We start from the raw sequence: 22328 nt of genomic DNA, 5'->3' as shown, positions 1-22328 counted from the left end.
GGCCAGGCTGGATGGGGCTTGGAGAAACCTGGGATAGAGGAAGATTTCCTTGTCCATAGCAAAGGATTGGAACTAGATGGTCTTTAAGGTTCTTTCCCACCCAAATCCTTCTGTGATTCTATGGATAACCCTGTGGGTTCCTTCCCTTGCTTAGGCCCAGCATCTGCCACTACAGAAAGGATTAATAATCCTCCCACTTATTCATGCAAAAGAATCACAGGAAAAGATTCCTATTGCCAGGAAAGCTGGGTATCACACCTGGAAAGAGGCCACAGATCAGAGGGGAAAAGGGGTGTTGTTTCTGTTGTTTTTGTCCTTGCAACACCTGGCCTTGCGTAACCCAACACCAGGAGTTGTGTACAATAAAGTGCCCCACAGCAAGGAAAAGATGGCAAAGATGGCATTATCCCACCTGTTAATAAAAACATGGCCTCAGGCAGGAGAGCTCAACCAGCTCTGCTTGTGCCACAGGAAAGCTGGGAAGTCTGGCGGCCACCAGCAGCAGCCTGGCAAAAATAGAATAAAACAATGCAGATTTTGGGCAGAGCAGCTACAGCTCCTGTCTGAGCTCAGCAGTGAGAAGTGGGGGGGAGAAAGCTGGGAGGAAAAAAGGCAGAAAAAAGGGAGGAAAACCAGAAAAAAGTATGAAAAAGAGGGGAAAAGAAAAAATATTAAAAAATAGAAAAATAGTAAAAATTTTTTTTAAAGAGTAGAAATGGTAAAAAAAGAGTAAAAGAAGAGGGGAGAGAGGAGGAAGGAGTGAAAAGAGGGGAAGCAGGAGGAGATGTGAAGGGGAAAAAGAGGGGAAAGGGGAAAAGGCAGGAAGGGGAGAAGGAGGGAAGAGGGGAAGGGAGGAAAAAGGAGAAAGGGGGAAGAAAATGGGAAAGAAATGGCAAAAGGGGGAAAGAGGGAAGAAGGGGCAATGGGGGAAAGTGGGGGAAGAGGAAAGTGGGGAAAAAGGAAAAGGGGAAAAAGAGAAAAAATGGGGGGGAAAGGGGGAAGGAGGAGAAGGAGGAAAAGGGGGATAAAGGGAGGAAAAAGAGGGGAAAGGAGAGAAAGTGGAAAAGAGGAGAAGGAGGAAAAAGGGGATAAAGGGAGGAAAGGAGGGGAAAGAAGAGAAAGTGGGAAAGGTGGGGAAGGGGAGGGGGAGAAAAGGGAGGAAAGAGGAAAGGGGAGAAAAGGAAACGAAAAAAAAAGAAGAAAGAAAACAGGGGAAAGGAAGGGGGGGGGAAACGAAGGGGAAGGGCAAAAGAAATAACGCGGGAAAATGAAAAAAAAAAAAAAAAAAGAAAAAACGCGGGGGAGCCAAAAAATGTCGAGGACACGAAGCTAGGAGCGGGAGGAGGAGGAGAAGAGGGGCTGCCACCCTCCCGTCCCCCCGCGGTCCCGCTTCGAAAGATCGGGACGGGCCAATGGGCGGGAGTGGGAGGGCGGCGGGACGGCCGGGATTGGCGCTGGAGCTCGGCTGATCCCGGCGGGAGAGCCCCGGGCACCGAGCGGAGAGAGGGGGGGATGCCCGGGAAAGGGGGGCGGGATGAGGGGAAAGGGGGAGATGCCCGCGGGGAGGAGGATGCTGAGTTGGGGGCGGGAGGGAGGAGAATGCCCGGAGGAAAGGATGATGCCGGGAGAGGGAGGGGATGGGAGGGAGGAGAGTGCCCGGGGGGGATGCCCGAGAGGGGGGGTGTGGGTGGAAGGGGCCGAGCTTCCCTCCAAACACAGGGCTATGTGCGAGGATAAAGTGCATCAGTGCGGGGACAGCCAGGCTAGGGGGCACTTCCGAGCCGGCGGAGAGGAGGAGAAACAAAGAGAAGGGAGGACATGAGCGAAGGCGAAGGGAGGGAGCAGGGGATCAGCTGAGTTCAATCCCACCAGGAAAGCTCTTCCCCTCCGGCACATCCCTGAGAAGGGCAGGGACAGGATTTCCCCCCTCCTCTCCCCCTCTGGTCAAGAAGACAAAGAAAACCGAGTGGCCCCATGGGGAAAGGGGGTGAGCAAGGGGGGGATTCGGGGGAGCCGGCGGCGCAGATCCGCTTCTACACCTGGGAGGAGATCCAGAAGCACAACCTGCGGACGGACAAGTGGCTGGTGATAGAGCGGAAGGTTTATAATGTCACCAAGTGGGCAAACAGGCACCCGGGGGGACAGCGAGTCATCAGCCACTGCGCCGGCGAAGATGCCACGGTAAGGACCGACCCCCGCGGCTCTCCCGGCTCCAGCAGCATCCTCTGACAGTCCTGCCCTCCCTGAAGGGAGCCAGCTGCCTGTGTCCCCTGTTCCCGTCCCCCCAACACCTGCTGGACACCCGGCTCTGCCCTTTGGCGCTCCTAGCGCGGTCCAGGTCCCCCCTGCAGCCGTGGTGTCTGGAAGATGGGTTGGTAGGGATTGCCCGGCTTAGATCCTGCTGGTTTGCCTTTGTCTGCTGCTTGTGCCGTGCCTCGAGCCCTGAATTCAGGAGCCAAGTGTCCCGAATCTCCCCTTTTCCAGTGTGGAGCTTGTGACATGCAGAGTCACGCAGCCAGCACAGGGAGGGTTAAACAGAGGCCAGGCTGTGTCTCAAAGTTGCTTCTGTGAGGAGGCTTTAAAACAAGGAGCTTTTTAGATTTTTTTTTTTCTTTTCCCCAGGAGAAAATTCTCTTGAGAATTTGGTTACAGGTTGCTACAGAAAAGAGGCAAAAAAAAAAAAAAAAAAAAAAAAAAAAAAGCAGCAAACCCTTTGCTGCTGCTCCAGCTGCTCCTTCGCTGGGTTCAGCCGCCTCTCAGGTTTCAGCACCGTCAAAGATAAGAAACCAAACAACAACAGAAAAGCCCCCAGCCTTGAAACAGGAACAAATTTGAAATAAATTGTTTGTTGTCTGGAGTTCCCCACAAAACCACCTTCCTCACAAGTGCATCCAGAGAGCATGTTCTGCCCTCAGGGCGTGTTAATGAAATCCAAGCTGCCTCAGAGCTTTTCCCAAAACGTGCAGAGACCGAGCAGGAGCAGGAACTGCTGGTCTCCCACGGCTTCTGACACCCTAGCAAGGAGGAGGCTCCATGTGTGACAAAATTATTTGGCAGAACCTTCCCTTTCCATCAGCCCCACTTCCCTGCATCCTGTGGTTATTTTCCATTCTTTTCCTTGAAGTGCTGAGCTGCATTTTGGCCCTTCTGTCCCTTTTCAGTAAATCCCCTGAATGAATAGCAATAGCTTTCTCCCTCAAAAAGGTGGGCCTGGTTTTGCTTTCAACTGCTTAAACACAGAGCTGCTGGAACAGGAGGAGTTTGACTCTCATCCCCAAGAATTTAACTCCAGTATCTCCATTAGCAACCAAAAAGCATTTCCTACTGCAGTTGTCTGGAATCCTTGAAAGGGAGGCTGAAACACAGGTTGGTGGTTCCAGGATTGCTGGTTCTCCTCCCACCTCCCCACACTCCATGAAGGCACGGCCCTAAAAATGCTCTGAAATTGTTAAATCACTGCTCTTAGCACTAAACCAGGATTGGCATCAGTTCTGCAGCTCCCCTGTGGTGAACAACCATTTTTACAGCCAGAAAACCTTCTCTCATTCAGGGGGAGAAAGGCTTGGCCTTGACCCTGCTGGATATGGACTGGATTTTAGGAGGAAATATTTCCCTGGGAGGGTGGGGAGGCCCTGGCACAGGGTGCCCAGAGAAGCAGTGGCTGCCCCATCCCTGGAAGTGTCCTATGCCAGGCTGGATGGGGTTTGGGGTAACCTGGTCTATGGAAGGTGTCCTTGCACATGTCAGGGGAGTGGAATGAGATGATTTTTGAAGTCTCTTCCCACCCAAACCATTCCATGGGTCTCTGATGTTTTCAAACACAACATCTGAGTCTGGGCCAATGTGTTTTGGTGTCACCCCATGCACAGAACACAAAGCAGGGACACTTTGCAGTGTCTGTCCCAGAGGTGTTGAGGGAGGTAAAAGAAAATCCTTGTGCTGATTGCTCTAAGCACTCCCACTGCTCAAGTACAGCTCGTATCTCATTTATACAAAGTTTTTTTTTTCTCACCAAGAGCAGCTGGAATAATTCCCACATCCCATAAAACACTTCAGCTTATTTGGTCAGTAGATCACCAAGTTGGGAGGTCAAGTTCCAATATCACACAGCATTTCCCAGGGATTATCTTTTCCCTTAAGCTTTTTATCTTCTGCAGTACAAAACTGAGAACAATTCCAAAATTCAGGGGCTATCTTATATTTGGGACCTATTAGTACAGGAGCTTCATGAGATATACATAATAAAAATCCAATCCTTCCATCATTTGCAGGATCTCCAGGCAGTGAGCACCCAATCTTTTATTCACACAGTTAAGATAATACTGAATCAACATTTTTGAATGTTCCTTATAAAAAACTCTCTCTCTCTTTCCCTTTCTTCCCCCCCTCTCTTTTTTTTCCACCCCAAAACTGCAGAGCCTTGCAGTACATACAACCAGCTATTAATTTCCTCCTCTCATTCTGCTTTTCCTTCCTCTTTCACATCTTCTGCAAGTTGTTCCAGGGAGGAAAACAAGGAACCAGAATGAGCATTTCAGTGACACATTTCTGGGTCCAAGTTTCTATTGATTTTGGTGGACTTTGGGCCCGAGGTTGTTGCCTGGTGTTTTTGAACTCCAGACTTTTGATGGAGGGCAGCTCCAGAAGGGTCAGTTGGACACAGAGGAAGCACTTTCCAGTCTGCTCTTTCTCTTTAGAGCCAGGAGGGAGATACTAGTTGGACCCTACAATTGTTAGGCAATGGGACAAAGGTGGAGCATGGTTCTCCTGACTCCTGTTTTAAACGATTTTTTTTTCATACTCTCTTAGCACTTAACCAATCTTTCCTGTTCTCCCAGGTGAATTTCAAGAGCTGACTCAATTTCTGTGCAATGAGGAAAGGGCAAGGACAGTGAGAGTTTCTGATCTGGGTCAGCCCTCTGTCCCTGCAGCTGTCCTTGGGGTTAAAATTCCAACTGTGCCATGTGAATTCCAACTGGCCAAGATCTCACTGTGAGCATCAAGCACCTGTGGGATGCAGGTAGACAAAAATATGTGAAAAGCAGAAGGAATAGAGAAAAAGAAGAGTCAGATAAACTCATGAATGCTAGGATCAAAATGACTCCACAAACAAGGCATTATTCTTCTGGAAAGTCACCACTTTTTTCCTCAGCTGTTTTACTGCTGGCATCTCCAGGCCTTGCCAAAACACCCAAGAATATTTTTTTGTGTTTGCAGTCACATCCAGCTTCAGTCACCACAGTCACCCCCTCTCTTGACTTGCCTTGAGGAGCAGATTTTCCAAGGGTATTTATAATCTACGAGGGATTTGCACAAATTCCCCTCTGCCTACCTTCTAAGGGAATTAACAGGATTTAAGTATTTAGTTGCTTAGAAAGAATTTCTTGAGGTGCCTTTTACCATATGGCAGGATGCCATCCCAGGTCTCACCGTTCCCAGGACAGCAAATTCATCAGGCTTTAGTGGAATTAATGTCCCAAAAAGTGATCACAGAGCTGGAGGTGACCCGGCCCCCCTCTTCCACAGGTTCCACAACTACTGGAGATGGGTGGGAATGACACAGTGAATAGGAGGCATATCTTACTCCTGGATCTTATGCAGTTCCTCCTCTTTCCACTCCAGGATGCATTCCAGGCCTTCCATATCAATCCCACCTTGGTGCAGAAGTTTCTCAAGCCACTGCTTATTGGAGAACTCGCTCCAGGGGAGCCCAGCCAGGACCGAGACAAAAATGTGAGTATTTATTCCCTAGCTGGGGCTCAGGCTGGCTATTCCCACCCCTCTTGGGATGCTCTCCAGAGGGGGAGAGGAGTTCTCAGTGGCTGAACATCTCCATGTAGCCTTATTTTCATCCTGTTATGGATTCAAATATGTGTGGAAAGAGAGTGACACTTTTGTCAGTACAAACCTTTTCTTTCCCACAGAGCCACCAACAGCCAATTTCTGGCAGCCCATTCCAGGCACCCAGGCTGGAGTGAGCCCATCTTGAAGGGAAATGGGAACAGAGACATGTGGAATGGGAAATGTGCACCAGCCTCTGGTGACTGTGGTCCCTTCTGCTGCTCCCTTGCTGGTGACCAAGCTCCAAAACACAAGTCCCCAAATGAGATGTCTTATTTGGTGGCCTTGCTAAGGACCAGCAGCCACTGCCCATCCTCAGGGCAGCTCTGTATCCCTGCTCATCCATTATTCAGGCCCAGAGCGTGGCACAACTGGCTCTGGCCAGGAAACTCAATCCTGCCCCGTTGTTTGTGGCTGGCCATGATTGTGATAGATCTGTGTCACTCACAATGGAGGGGACAACGCTGGCCCCCAGTGACCCAGGAATGCTCCTCATGGGTGGCTGCACAGGAGCTGGCCCATGGATTGAATGGATGGCAGGCGACAGTGGGTGCTCATTATCAGAGCTCTGGAATTAGGCACAATAGCACTGAATCCCCTCTTGCTCCAGCTTCTCCTTAGTGCTTGGGAAGCTCATTCAGACAAGAGCTATCAGGTGATGTGACATTCAACAGAGCTTGGATTACTCTCCTAGCTCCAGGTCCAAAAGGTCAGGATGTGGGCTCAGACTGGCCAGGATGTTTATTCATAGGAATACGGGGCAAAAAGCTGGAATACGGAGACAGGCTCCTTAGCATGGAGCTCATCCTTCCTCCATCCATCCATCCATCCATCCATCCATCCATCCATCCATCCATCCATCCATCCATCCATCCATCCATCCATCCATCCATCCATCCCACACTCAGTCAAGCTCCCTCCCAAGCCTCACCCTGCTCTTGCCTGTTGCAGTCCCAGCTGGTGGAGGATTTCCGGACCCTGCGGAAGACAGCGGAGGACATGAACCTGTTCCGAGCCAGCCCCTTGTTCTTCTCCCTTTACCTGGGCCACATCATTGCCATGGAGGTTTTGGCCTGGCTCATGATTTCTTACTTCGGGACTGGCTGGATCACAACCCTCATCCTTGCCTGCATCCTTACAACTTCCCAGGTGACAGAGAGATCTTTCTCACACTCCCAACGTGCCCTTCCTCTCCATTTCTTTCCTGCTTAGCTCTGATTCCCAATTTTGATTTCCCCTTATCCCAGGCTCAGGCAGGGTGGCTGCAACATGATTTTGGACACCTCTCTGTCTTCAAGAAGTCTTCCTGGAACCACATCGTCCACAAGTTTGTCATTGGACACCTGAAGGTAAAGGGGATTATGGAGCCAGGGAAGGCTGGGAATGCATCACTTTGGCTGCGGCAAAGTAGGAAAGGGAGGCTCTCAACCTTCCCAGAATAGGCAGAGGCACAAGAAAAGTTGGTGACCACTGCCCACGGAGCAGCCTGGGCCAGTGGAAAGTGTCCCTGGCCATGGTAGGGGGTTGGGACTAGAGCAGCTTTAAAGTCCCTTCCAACCCAAACCATTTCAGGATTTTCTGGGAAGACACAGTAACCTATAACTTGATCAGAGTGTATTTATTCCATGTTCTTTCAACTTGGATGATCCTTTGGGATCCCTCTGGGAGCAGCAGTCTCATAGCAACCAACAACACCACTCCCTGCTTGCTGCTCTTTCCAAAGCAAATCCCACTTTGGCCACAATCTGGGCCAAAAGGAACTTTTGTTCCTTTAGTTCCTATAAATGACTGGGTAATCCCACCTTGGGGGCAGCTCTCCATGGATGAAAACTCCTTGTTGTCTTGCCCAGGGTGCCTCTGCAAACTGGTGGAACCACCGCCACTTCCAGCACCACGCCAAGCCCAACATCTTCAAGAAGGACCCAGATGTGAACATGCTGCACATTTTTGTCCTGGGAGACACACAGCCCGTTGAGGTAAGGAAAAGTGGGGAAAACTTGGGAACTACTGTCTGAGAGGGCCTGGGAGAGTGGTTGGGCAAATCCAGGAGCTGGCTCCCATTGTTAGACATGACTTACACAGGCAGGACTTCCAGGAATGCTAGAAAGGAAATGCTTAATCCAGGGATTTCGTCTGTCTGACAGGAGTTTGGAGCCAACCCTTGGGCTGAGGAGCAGCATTGACTACTAATTCCCAATCCATTTCCTGTGCTGACCACAGGAGAAAGTGTCCTGTGTTAATAATAATGCAGATGGGATTGGGAAAAAAAAGCAGAAAGCCACTGAAGGCCACTTCATCCTGTTGGCTTGAAGTACCAATGTGAGGGGGAAACGTGGTGTTCCTCATTATTCCAGCAGGAGCATTTCAAAACTGACCTTCCATTTCCATAGGAAATATCTTCCCCCATCAAGTGATTTTAATTTTAATTCAATCCACTCCTCCAGAGCCAAAACATTTACTGCCTGCTTATGAAAACCTACCCAAAGCACTTAAATAATGGTGTTTTTCACAATGGAACAAGGATTTCTGTGGATTTTTTTTTGTTTTAAAAACAAAACCCTAAGAAAATGGACAAGCAGCAAAGACAACATAGGGAAATACAACATTAAAAATGACTTCTCAGCCAGATTTTGTATTATTGAGAAAGCAGACCATGGTTCTACTACTTAAACAAAAACCTAAACATTTGTGATAACAAGGAAAACTGCATTTCTGCATCAAAATATCTGATGTTAGGCCAGAATCAGTCAATCCCAATATTCTCACATTGGTATAAAACTTCTTCCAAATGATGCCAAGCACATAGCCTTGCAGAGCTCAGCCCAGAGGGAATATAATGTGCCTAATTTATTGGTGTTACAAGCCTTCCCTTCCAAAAAAATCAGACTTCATGCCTATCACATTCATGTTAGTAAAGATGGAGGTGCTGGCATCTTTTCTCACAGTCATGGCAGAAGGTGAAGTGCATCAAAATTCTATCAAGTAAATAGAAATTATCTTTAAAAATTGACACAATTGCAAAGTCAGGATATTTAATCACACCAAATCTCTTCTTACCCACTGGTGGGGATTCAGTCAAAACTCCCTGATCAATAAATGAAGAATTACTGCAGAGAATCTGCTTTTACCTGGGAATGTCCAGGCTGAGCTGTCTCTTTGTGTCCTGCAGTATGGCAAGAAGAAGCTGAAGTACCTGCCTTACAACCACCAGCACGAGTACTTCTTCCTCAGTGAGTATCCACCCTCCTCTCTTCCCTTTTCCTGGAATGCCACTTCTCCTTTTCAGCCCTCACCATGTGAGCAGAGCAACTCCTCAAATCCCAACTCATCCCACCCTTCCTCAGGATGTTGTGCAGGTCCCAAAATCAGCTCAGGGATATCCAAGCACCTGGAACATGGCCCTGTAGAGCAACAAAAAACAGCTGAGGCTGGGAATAACCTCCATGTGAGAGGCTCCATGGAAATACTGCACGTTCCCAGTTCCATGGAAGCAGTCCCTCATGTCACACACCTTCCCACCCCTCTGATGGCCAAACCATTTCCCTTTGCCTTGCAGTCTTCCCGCCTCTGCTCATCCCTGTGTATTTCCAAATCCAAATCATCTCGACCATGATCAGGCGCAGGTTCTGGGCGGTGAGTGAAACATTCCCTCCATCCTTGTGGGGTCTGGCTGGAAACCGGAGCAGAGAGGGAGGCCAGGGGGCAGGCAGGAATCACCCAGTGTTCCCAACATCACCAGCAAGGGCGTGTTACCCAGGAAGGGCAAAGTGATGGCTGGTGTTTCCTCTGTCCCCCCAGGACCTGGCCTGGGCCATCAGCTACTACCTGCGCTACTTCGTCACCTACATCCCGTTCTACGGTGTCCTGGGCTCCCTGTGTCTCCTCACGTTTGTCAGGTAGGGGAGCAAGGCCATCCCCCCTGCTCTCCCATCCCTCCAGTGCTGTTTGAGCCTGGTCTCAGCTCTGCTGTGTCACACTGCTTCCCTTCCCTGTCAACATCCCCGAGTTCCATCTCCTCTGGCACCCTTCTGCATCTTCCCCTGCCCCATGATGGTCCAGGATTCTCCCCTTTCCTCATTCTCCGTTCTCACATACTGCTGATCTCACTTTGGTCATGGCTGGACCCTCCCAGAGCTCCACCCTCATCCCTTACCACCTGTAGAGGTAATCCTGTGCATGCTACAAGTCTGAAATCAAGCTGGAAAACTTATCACAACCAGCCTGTTATTCCCAAAATTTTTTATGAAACTTAAAGTGCAAGGAAAAAAATAAGAGAAAAATGGCAAAATTCTGCTCTTGCAGAAAACAAGCCTGGAACAAGGATGATTCCAGGCAATTCCTTGTCAACATCCATCCAATTCTCTGCTGCTCCCTGAAAAGCCCACTCTAATTACCTGATGTCCCCACATCTGGTAGAAATTGTCATGATTTTTTCTGGTTTTGCAGGTTTCTGGAGAGTCACTGGTTCGTGTGGGTCACCCAGATGAATCACATTCCAATGGAAATTGATTCTGAGAAGCACAGAGACTGGCTGAGTTCCCAGGTAACTGGGAGGGGGAAAAAACACCCCTGACTCACCCCAAAATGGGATTTACTCAAAGAATGTGAGAGTTACCAGCAATCCTTACTAGGATAGAGTGTCTTGTCCATGACTTGTTCCATAAAGATGCTGTCCCAGAGCCAGCAATGCTGGGGAATGACATGGAATTCCAAAGTTCTGCAATTATTTTGACAATCCAAAGGTTACCTGCTCCTGGAGGCAAGTTGAGAGTGGGGGTGACTGTAAATCCAAAAAAACATTCCTGTGTGTTTTGGCCAGACCTGTAGCTCCCAGCAACAGAACAGCTGAGCAAAAAAAAGTTGACTCTTCATTTTGGAGCCCACCTTTTGTTCTGGAAGATAGGTGATTGAGTGCTCCCTTTCCTCTTCTTTATTCTAGAACCACATTCTTAATATTTTGGCTGTTCTGTCTCCCTGCAAATCCAAGTAAAATGTGTGAGGGAGAAACCCAAACAAAAATCTGGTTGAATTTTAAGAAAAAATATCTAATTTTTTTATTATCAGTGGCAAGAATACCTAAGAAATATTCTCAGAATATTGCACTTAAAGCAAACTGAGCAATAACTACATGGGGATGGGGAAGCTTTGTGCCTGTTCATTTTCCTCCTGTTTTCCACCTTAGTGCTGCTGTCAGCCCTCTGACCTCCAATGGGAGAGGCTGAGATTTAGGAATCTGGGAATCACTTCACCACCAGTGAGAGTTTGATTACCTGAGCCCTGAGGGGGGCTTAAAGCTCTCTTTGCTTCACCCAGCGGGGCCAGCACAGCAGGCTCTGCACTCCCAGAGCTCAGGGAAGTGGAATTTTACCCTGACTTTGGGATGAACCCTCCCTAATCCTTACAGCTTTCTCTCTCCCTGGCAGATGGCAGCGACCTGCAACATTGAGCAATCCTTTTTCAATGACTGGTTCACCGGGCACCTGAACTTCCAGATCGAGCACCAGTGAGTGCAGAGATGGGATCACAAGGGCAGTGCCAGCTTGTCACAGCCCAGGGGAGGGAATTACGAGCTGGGGCACAATTGTATGCCAAGGAAACAGCATCTTAAACTACACAGCTGTGGAAGCTGTACCTGGAAGTGCTCAAGGCCAGGCTGGATGGGGCTTGGAGCAACTTGGGATAGTGGAAGGTGTCCCTGGGCATGGCAGGGCAGGAACTGAATAAGCTTCAAGATCCCTCCCCATCCAAACCATTCCATGATAGTCTGCTTCTCTTACAGCCATGACATTTTCCTCTCATGCTTAAAAGCTTCCACTCTCACAGCCTTAATTTAAAGTTTAATTAGGAGTTGTCATTATGCATCTACCAGTTATGAAGGCTGTGGGCTCAAATCCCAAATCAAACATCCACCTCAAAAAGCTCCCCTCCCCTAAAGCATTCCAGTGTTTTATAGAGTGGGGGACTGTGTAGGATGTTGGGTACTAAATTCCAGAAAAAATATGGAAAACAGGGCCATATGGACAGTCTGTTGCCAATGGCAACAGCAAATGTAAAAGAAATGGCTTTTAGGGTGAAGCTGGCTGGTTTGGGAGCCAGCTTAGGAAATCTCCATGGAAGAGGATAGTGCAAGGTGCCCCCAGAATCCTTCTTTACCTTCTTTCAGAAGTGGAAAAGCAGGTCACTGGGAATTCAGTTCAGCAAGAAATAATTATTCCCAGAGGAATGGGCAGCCATCTCTGAGGTTGTTCCCTCACTCCTGCTTCCCTCCCATTGCACTTGTGTCCCTTCTGGCACAAGCTGGCTTTCAGTGTTTCCTAAGCACAGCTTTGCTTTGGGGCATGACAGGAAAATCAGTTTTCACCACCCCCTTGAGACAGAGGAGTGTAAAGCAGGGGTGTCTCTGTGCCTCCCTTCCTTTGTTTGTGCAGTTGAGGAGGAGGCACCAAGGATGGGCCCCTGAGGATGCAAACCCCAATGCCCATCCCTCGTCACTTGTCTCGAGAGTTTTCTCAGCTTTGTTTTCTCTCTCTCCTCTCCAGCCTGTTTCCAACAATGCCACGGCACAACTTCTGGAAGGTGAAGCCTCTGGTGAAGTCTTTATGTGCCAAGTATGGAGTCCAGTATGAGGAGAAACCTCTTGGGAAAGCATTTGTAGACATTGTTGGGTAAGGCCCCCCTGATCCCATCTGCAGCTAATTTTTCCAGGAGCACCTAATATTTTCTAGCACAGTGGAAAAAAGCCCTTCAGAAATTTGTATTGCTGCTGTCAAAGTCCCAAACACTTGACCTTTAGATGGATACAAACCTGATTGTGGCATTTGGGGACATGGTGGCTCAGCAGTGCTGGGGTTGATATTAGAGGGGTTTTCCAATCTTAATGACTGTGATTCTTATACCACCCTGTTCTGACAGCTGGTGGCTCCTGCTGGTGGGAGCTGCCAGCAGATCTGCTGCAAAGTGAGATGAATCAAAGGGAAACAGGTCAGGTTACAGCCTCTGCTGTGTCCCCTGAGAGCTCTGCCAGCAGCACCAGGCAATTCCCTACAGGCAGAGCTGGAGTCGAGTCTAACAGCCCTTGTCAGCAGCCTCGGTGTTAATGCTGCTGTCTCAGTTACTCCAAGGGGAATAATTCATGGCAGGGAACATGAGAAAGCTCTGCAGAGTCCAGGCACCTCCTGCAGATTACAGTGTGGTGGCCACAATGGGCAGCAGAGCAGGTTCCAAAGCTGGGGGGTTCCTTTTATGCTCAGATCCAGTTAGGACAGGGACACACAGCACTGAGGCACAGTGGAGTGAGTACTGAAGGCTCCCAGGAGAACTTACAACCCCTTCCAGTGCCTAAAAGGGCTCCAAAGGAGTTGGAGAGGGACTTTGGACAAGATCTGGAGTGAGAGGACAAGGGGGAATGGCTTCACACTGGCAGAGGGTGGGTTCTCTGAGTGTGATCCTATGGTTGATACTCAAATTCATTAACAGCCTTCATTGCAGAAGCAAGATTCCCAAACTTCTCCTTTTCTTCCCACAGGTCCCTAAAGAAATCTGGAGATCTCTGGCTGGATGCTTATCTCCATAAGTGATCATGAATCTTTCTGGGGAGGTGTGAGTGACTGGGAGGGATGGGGGGGCGTGGGGGGGGATCACACTTGTGTGTTTTACTCTCAGATCTGTCTAAATCCATGGTTGGAGGGGAGTTTCCTGTCTTGTCAGCTGTTTCTGGTGCAGGCCCAGGCAACCTGTTTAATCCAGGCAGATTTAAAATGTTCTCCAGAGGGTAGAAAGTGAGGCCAGCAGTGCAAGGAACTGAAGGTTGGGAGAGCATGATGAGGAATGTTTAAAAAAGGGGCATTAATATTTAACCTTGACCTTCTTTTCACAAGATTCATTCTCATTCTGCCTAAACCACACAAACCCTGATTCACACCGAAGGGTTTTTAGATCTCAATGAGTGTTTACAAGCCAAGGACACCCCAATCAGCTCATGCCTCTTTCCCATGTTTGTGTAAAGAGGAATGACATCCCAGGGGATCCTGGACTGTGCTCCCAGCCCTGTCCAGCTCCCAGATCCCTCCTTTGCCTCCTTCCTTCTCTAATCACAGCAGCCCTTCAGTGCCAGCTGTGACCCTGGCCCTGCACAGCTGACCCCTAACCACAGTGGGGTTAACATTGCTGAGTTTTAGGATCAGCCCCTCTTCCCAGGGGGCTGTAGAGGATTTCTAGGTTTAAACAGCAAAATGTCTCCTTTAGGAGAGGGTTTGTTTTCTCTCTAATGAGCAGTAGGTCTGGCACAGCGATTGCCAGCAAATCACACAAAAGACCAAAACAATCACACAAGCAAAACGTGCTAATTGCTCCTCAGTGCTGCAGGGGAACCACAAATGGCCTTTTCACCATCCTGCCCTGCTGAAACCCGGGGTTCTGCCTGCCTGCACATGCCTGGCAGGCTCTGAGCCTCCTCCTGCCTGCCCCAGGCCAGGAGCCCTGGCACTGCTCACCCTTCCCTTGGGAACAATCACAGGAGAAAAGGATTTCTCCCTGCACAAGGAGGAGATGCTCAGACAGTCGATCCCAGCTGGAACCAGCTCTGCCCAGGCTGTGCTGCTGATGTGAGACTTTGGAGAACCCTCTTACAAGCTGTCTAAAACTCAATTTTCTGCTCAGCACCTAATTACCAAAATTCACTAATGGCTTATCGGGAGATATGGTTGAACAGCTTCCAGGTGCTTCTGGAACAGGTAACCTGACCCCAAATAAATCCAGGGATTCAGGTTCAGCTGCAACACAACAGAAGGGATACTTGGTTTAGGACAAAGGGTCATGGTTCCAAAAGCAGGCTCCAGCATCTGCCTCCATGATCCCTGGAAACACCAGGAGGGAGACTCTGGTTGCTTTGCACACCTCATTACTTCCCTCAGCACTGAAACTGGACCTTCTCTATCACATCTCTGAATCCCAGCAGCATCCCACAGAATCAGCAAAGGTGCTTCATCATGAACAGAAACGACTCTGGGACTGTGGCCAGCATTCAAAAAAAAAAAAAAATGTATTCCCTCCCTGCCTTCTTTGGAGAATAAAATGAGATTTTATCTTTGCTTACAGATGGGGAATTCAGCATCTTGCAACTTCAGCAAGCAGTACTTATGGTTTGTAAAGGGCATGTTCTGAGGGTCTTGCTCACCCAAATACCACCAGCAATGTTTAGGGTGAAAAGCTACTTAAATAAATGCTTCTGGATGCTGTGATTTCCCAGGCAGCTAATAAGGAGCTAGCCTGGAATTTGGCTAACCAGATCAGGACTGCCTTAATTTCTACATCCCTTCCTTGAATGTACCTCACTGTGCTCCAGCAAGGATGACCACAAGCACAGTGGCATCACCAATGCAAGCTTTTAAATATCCAGCTTATTCTTCTGACAGCCCTTGGGTTCTTTTGGTCTTATTTCCAGAGCAAATGTTTTCCTCCTTTGCCCTGTCCCCTTCTTCTCTTCTCACCTTTCTTCTTGGGAAATTGTTTCAGTTGATCTTGGGGAAAGATCAGCTCTTAGGCAAATGGGCTTTTTTTTTTTTTTTTTTTTCCCAAAAATCTTACTATTTTTTCAGGCAAAGGCTCTCCAGCTCATGTAGCTTTTTCTTCTGCTTCCAAAAAAAATCCCAGCTTTCTATCTTGGAATTTGAGGTGTTTTCTATGTGCCTTGATTCCTTGTTGACACCTCATCCCTGCAAGTGTTCCAGGCCAGGCTGGATAAGGTTTGGAGCAACCTGGTCTAGGAAAGGTGTCCCTGTCCATGGCAGGAGGGTGGAACTGGATGATCTTTATTGTTCCTTCCAACCCAAACCATTCCAGGATTCTACAAACTGGAGCAGGTCAAAGAAGGAGATCCCTGACAAAAAACCCTGGAAGTCTGGATCAATCTGCTTTGTTATCATTGTTCTCCAAGTAAAATCAGATTTATCTGGAGATATTTCAGAAGTTTCAGTAACACTGGAAATGTAGATTATATAAACTTCCCATGAGCTTTGTCTTCAACAAGGCAGCAATGAGTGAGACAGGAGCAGGTTAAAATCTGCCATCACAGAATTTTCAGCACAGCTTTGCCCAGCTTTCTGAGGACTCTTAACCAACCAGTTTCTCTGAAAATAATGAGGTGAAATTTTGCCCACTTTCTTGATAAAGGTCATTCATTTGTACTGTAATGAGACACAAACATGAAAAAAAAACCCCTAAGTAAGAGGTGCTGGGAGCCTGCCAGGGTTTACTGAGCCCAGCTACACCACATGGCAATGTGGACCTGGAAACACAAAGCTGGTTTCAGGGCAGAGAATCAAACAGCCAGGGAAGGACTGGATTTGTTCTCCCCACTCATTGTGGGAGACTGGAGGACCAGGATGATGGAGGATGCCAGAGAAAAGCACAAACTGCTGCAAAGAGTGTCGGCATGTTTTGGGAGAAGAATGAGAGATGGGGGAAGCTTGGGAAGGTCAGGGGCTGGGGAGGGATGCATCAGAGTGGGAGAAAAAATACTGAGGGGTGAAAGAGGAGAAATTTGAAATCAGGTGTCCCATGGTCTCCCAGCATGTCTGGAATTGCCTAGAAGGCTGTGCTGGAGACACAGGGCAGAGCTGGGGCTCAGAGAGGGTGGCAGGGACTGGTGACATCCACAGGAGCCTTGGAGTGAGCTGGATCTCACACTGAGCCCCCCCTCCCACAGCTCTGGGAGCAGGGACTCACTGCCCCCAGTTCCCAGGGACAGCCACAGTGGGAATTAGGGGACTTCCCTTGGAGTTTTCCCTCCAAGCATGGATTTGAGGAGTCTAGATCCCAACTGCTCATTGAAATACGGCTTGGGAAGCTCGTCAGGACCCATGTCCAGGCACCATCATTCCCTACTGCAGGGGCTGAGCTCTCTGGCTGGATTTGAGGTCTTCATTAGGGCAAAGACATCCTTTTCCTTAGTAGATGCTTTCCCAAGAAAGCCTTCCTAACAAAGCCCTAACATTTGCAATGTTAAAACAGCAAACGCTCATTCCTTATAGGACAGCTCCTGGCTTTTTAAAATTCTTTAAAAAAAATTAAAAAAAAAATTAAAATCCAATAACTCAAAAAGAACATTTTTTTTTTCCTTGTGTATTCTACCACTCAATAAAATCATAACTATTTGTTGACCATACAATGCTTTATGTGGTTTTTTTCCAGAGTCACTGGTGCTCAGGAATTTGTTCCTCTTGGAGTGCCTTCTGCCGTTCACAAACCCACAATCAGGTGGCATGGAGATGCCAACTAAGCAAGTCAGGACATTTCTAGGGTGGGAATGTTGCCAACCAGGTTTTGCTCTGAGATCAAGAACATGTTCAGATTCAGAATTGTAAAGAAGGTAGGATTTGACATAAAGAGTGATTTGAGCTCCAATTTCAGATTTAGCCTTGTAGCTGTTTTTTTCTAGCAGTTCAAAATCAGATCCCAAGCCAAGAACACTGTGGAAGCAAACTAAAAAAGGACCTGGGATCAGACTTGCTTATTATGGCTTCCCTTGGTGCTCCTGGGGCTTTTTATGGAGGAGTTGTTATCCAGTGAGTATGGTAAGTCCTTTTTCCACTTCACATGGTGAAATGAGTGGAATTACTTTGATACCATTGACTTTAGTAGCACAGATGGATGCCTCTCCACAATCTCAAGATCACTGCTGCTGCTTCCCCTCATCCTGGGAACAAACACCAAAGGAAAGGAGATTTCCTGTCAAAGATTTGCCTGGCCACTCAAACTCTGCCTCCAGACTGCCTGAGAAGGCAGCTGAAAACAAAATCGTTGTGAAAACTTCCTAGAAGCATTTTATGATTTTTTGAAGTCCATTTTGTGCCCATTCATGGCTGTTCCTGGGGTGTGGTGGGCACCCTGCAGCAGCTTTTCCAACCCACAGCTCCACCTGATGTTTTTGTGGGTTTTGGGTTGACACCAGCAGCAGATTTTAGGTCAAAACTGTCTTGAGGTCAGCCCAGAGGCTTTAACAGAGCTGATTCTGCCAAATGAACCCACTGAAACTGGTCCCATCAGGTGGAGGGGCAGACAAAGGAAACTCACAGGCAGGGTCAGCAGACAAAGTGATGGCTGAATTATCCTTATCTGTCCCCTAAAACCAACACTGGAGCTTGCCAAAGTCCACAGGAATTGCTCCATAGGCAAACTCACCCTGCCCAAAAGCAGGTGCCACGGCGTGTCACAGAACTCAAAGCAAAATTGACCCCATTTTTAGGGCTTTCATCTAATTCCAGAATAAACAGGTTCCCCTAATGCAAACACAGGAGGCTCTTACACAAAAATTAACTGCTACAAATCAATGGCATCATCCATAAACAATACTGCTTTAAAAATAATCATGTTTTACTCACTCTGCAAGGGCCCAGTTCTAGAGGCTTCAGGGAACTTCATTACAACATAATCTGTGTGTGGCATCAGCGTGAAGAGAAATGGCTTTGTGGTGTTCAGATGTTCAGTTCTTACCCCTCCAAGCTGGCCTTGAACACTTCCAGGGATGGGGCAGACACATTTGTGAGGTTCCTTCTTGCAACAGGCTTTTAAAACTCTGCTGAAAAATAACTAAACCAACAGCAAGGTCAGCCTCTGAAAAACTCTCAGTTTTTTTTCCAGTGTTCGTGCTGGGTTATATCATGTGATCATAATATATCCTATTGAAAAATTAGCCTAAATTCCTCAAATATCACATAGAAACACTTCCATACTGAGTACTCCCTACACCATCCCTCTGTCCTGGGGATTCTACAGAATAGGGCATTGTTGGAGCTGCTGTAAGGTGAATTTTCCATTCACATTTCCAGCCACACACGTATTATCCATTTGGAAACCATGTTGTAAAGAGTATGAAGGGGAAAATGCAGAATTCCAGGAATCATTTCTCCACAGCAGAAAATAAAATACAAGAAGTATATATTATATAAAAAAATAATAATTTAAAATAAAAATAAAGGTGTTTTCTACCCCCCACAGAGGTTGGAGGGTACAGAAGTTTCACTGGGGTGAATGATGATGTGTTCCTAAATACCCTGTGTCAGAGCTTTTGTACCTTCTGCCAACCACTGAGGTTTGAAGGTCAAGCCAGGCTGCTCAGGTCAAGGGAGGCTCAGCAGAAACTCCAGAGTTGGAAAGGCCAGCAAGAAGGATCCTCACCTGGAAGCACCACCTTCGCCTGCAGCATCCTCCTGAGCACTGTTAGGTAACTCCCCAATTTCTTGGCCAGGTGCTGGCTGGGATGACAATGAGAGGTTAATCACAGTAATTGCCTGTGTGATTGCACCCATCCTCCTTGGAATGGGTGTGGCTGGTTGACTTGCCTAATTAATTTAATTGGACTCAATTAGCCTGGCCTTCATTGAGCAGCACTTGTTTTTTATAAAATGTAGGAGCTATATTGCACTTTCTTTGTGTGTTTTGCTCCCTTATTGCTTACAGATGCCTGATAAAACCTGAAGTTTGGGTTCTGAGCTGGTAATGCTGTTAGTTTCTCAGCTGGAGTCAGTTCCTGGCCCAGCATTTCCAGGTACATAATTCAGAGTTGAAATTATCACCTTTTGCAAGTCCACAAACCTTTAGGCCACACTTACAACCCCAAATGGAGCAAAGCAGCACAGCCTGTGCTTCACCATCACCACCCTGGGGAGGGGAAATAAAGTGAGAACAGAAACCAAAGTGCTGCTGCCAATGCCAATTCCATGCCTTGCTCATTCTTGCCTCCCCATCACGCTGGAGCTCACAGAGTGCTAAAACTGAACACCTGATCTGCAAGTGAAATGGAATCCAACAGCACTAGAGGGCAAGGAATGGTGAAGCAGCATTCCAGCAGCGTGACTCCTTCCACAGCCCTGCAGAAAATCAACAGCTCCACAGTAACAGAATGTCTGGGCTTGAATGGTGCAGCAGGAGCTGCTAGGCAAGTCAGGAGCTGGATGATCTTTAGAGATCCCTTCCAGCCCAAACCATTTCCTGGGAACGTTTCTGTGGGCACACAAATAAAATAAAGAATTAAAAGCAAAGAGATGTTGAGCTTGCTCTGCCCTGAGATGCACAAATGAATCAAACACATAACAGGACAGAGACTAAGAAGCAATTTCCTTTCTGCAATGTCTCTAAATGGAGAGGAACAGTTTTTAAGGTCTCTATTGAAATATTTAGTAAAGGGTTTCAGAGAAGCTCTCCTGGATGTGATGGTGTTGGGACAGGGATGAGTGCCACGTGCTGCAATAAGAGAGAGGGGTTAAGTTATTTGTGTATTTTGAATGTGTAAAGCCAGGCTTTTCAAACCTGCCTGGTGAGGAGAAAGTAGCCATGCCCAACTGCTGACAACAGAAAAATAGAAAATGTTTTTTGGGGTTTTCCCAGCTCAGTCGGTTCAGGCACTACTCAAACACAGCCCACAAGGTCTTCTCCACATACACATCATTCCATTGTGAAATTCATCAGATTTGGAATGCAATTTCCCTCTTCTGTTAAGGACAAGTGTCTGCCAGAGCTGCCAAGATTTTGGGGTGGTTGCAAAACTTCCCTTGAGCAAAAGCACCATGGGACCATCAGACACTGCTGCAGCTCTCTTGAGACATGATTTATCACTGCCCTCAGCTTGATGGAAAGTTGGATTGGTGCTTCCCTCCCTCCTCCTGGCTTTGCCAGATGGCACAGGTGGCCTGACAAAGGGGAAGGTCACTAAAGACAAGGGACAGGTCACCTCTGTTCAGGGGCTGATACAGGAAGAGCAAAGGTGTCACTGAGCTGTGACCCACATTAGTGTCCATTGGCATGAGGCACCTTAAATTGACTCTAAGGTGATTATCAGAGCAGAATTAGCACAGTGAGCCAGGGGAATTAAGGGCAGGGAGCTGCCCTTGAGCCAATCCCATGGCCACATCTGCCAGAGGGAAGCCTGCAGCCCCAGAACCAGAGAGGGAGCAGAAACTGGAAGCATTAGCAGAGTCAAAAGGTCAGGATGTTCTGTGTGCCCACACGGATATCCCAGGAATCTCTGTGAGCAGCACAGGACTGAGTGCTGGGGTTTGCACTGCAAAGCTTCCTGGGGAACACCTTCAGCTTCCCTCTCTGGCATAGTCCCATGGGGAGCTGTTTGGGGACTTCTACTCCTGCATAAATGGCTTTTCCATTACTGGAGTCACTTGTAAGTCACCAGATTTGTACCAGTGGTTCAGCTTTTCCAGTGCAGCTGATGCTTTCTCCTACAAGGAGAATCATTTCAAGATTAAGCCAAAGAAAAGCTAAGGACTGCCTTTTCCTTCCTAAACTTTCCCTGCTGTCCCTCTGCTCCATCATTGCAGCTGGCACTACTTCATCTCCTGAGCCAGGACACCACAGGCAGCTCAGATTGATCACAGAATTCCAGGGCTGGAAGGGATCCCAAAGCTCACCTCATCCTGAACCAGGACACCTTCCACTATCCCAGGCTGCTCCAAGCCCCATCCAACCTGGCCTTAGACACTTCTGGGGATACAGGGGCAGCCACAGCTTTTCTGGGAAACCTGTCCCAGGGCCTCCCCACCCTTGCAGGGAAGGATTTCTTCTCAGTATCTCATCCAAATCTACACTCCTTCATCCTAAAGCCATTTCAAAGCCCTTTTCCCCTTCTTCCCCTCACATCCAGCCTCAATATTAGGCTGAATCTCATTTTCTCTACATTCCTTTTCCGTCCTAATCCACTCCCAAAGGAGATGAAACATTCTCTGGAAGTTATATAAACCAGCACAAAGTCCAGCAGCCTTCTCAGCCTGGCTAAAGCCAACCTTGCAGCTCATCCCAGTGAGCCTCCACAAACATGGGAATATTGACATGATAAACAGCAAATCTGACCTCTTGGCTCCCAGCACTGGTGGCACCACAGGGATTTGCTCCTATTAGGAATGGGTTGCCTTGGCAGAGCTGGCCAGCCCCAGCCCTGGGTGCCACGTGCACACTGAGAGTTGTGCCAGGACATCTGACTTTTTCCTGGCAGGCCATCTCCCTCAATGTCCAAAACAACAGGAATTTCCCCATGGCTGGCAGATCTCAGCAGGGATCCTCACTGCTTTGATGGATTCATCCTAGAGGAAGGCTGGGAAAGCTTGGGAAGTCCAGACTTTTCTGAGGCCAGCTGTTTATCTTCTCTCTTTTCCTTGACTGAACTTGGAGAAAATAATAATAGCAATAACAAAGAAATCTTTCATTTGTTGGCTCCTAGGAACAGGAACTGTTCGTCTCTGTGGGTGTGTGGGGACAGCCTGACCAGCTGTGCAAAGACAGCCTGATTTACAGCCCTGAGCAAACCTGGAGTAATTCCACAGGCAGGGAAAGGACACAGCCAGCAGACACAGGGAACAGCCAGGAGCAACCACATCTCTCTGGTCTAATTCCTGGTTTCTCAAATAGTAATATCCAAATGCTTAAAAGCAGCTAATTGTGCACAACACTAACCTCCAGCACTATCCAAATATCCCTTTTCT

The 22328-nt window shown here is 48.0% G+C and overlaps 1 protein-coding gene across 1 annotated transcript; it reads left to right on the top strand.

The window, feature by feature from the left end:
* Nucleotides 1-1724: 1724 nt before the first annotated feature.
* LOC306803415 (acyl-CoA 6-desaturase-like) lies at nt 1725-14936 on the top strand. The gene is made up of 12 exons (XM_079308805.1): nt 1725-2181; nt 5623-5733; nt 6793-6990; nt 7089-7190; nt 7692-7817; nt 9011-9071; nt 9398-9474; nt 9640-9737; nt 10288-10384; nt 11265-11344; nt 12381-12506; nt 13367-14936. The coding sequence occupies exons 1-12, from the start codon at nt 1975-1977 to the stop codon at nt 13416-13418; spliced, it is 1335 nt and encodes a 444-aa protein (XP_079164931.1). The 5' UTR covers nt 1725-1974; the 3' UTR covers nt 13419-14936.
* Nucleotides 14937-22328: the final 7392 nt, after the last annotated feature.

This window comes from Erithacus rubecula (assembly GCF_903797595.1).
Source record: "Erithacus rubecula genome assembly, chromosome: 6".
NCBI classification, from domain to species: Eukaryota; Metazoa; Chordata; class Aves; order Passeriformes; family Muscicapidae; genus Erithacus; species Erithacus rubecula.
Note: the sequence above shows the minus strand (reverse complement) of the source record. Positions and strands in the feature narration are given on the sequence as shown.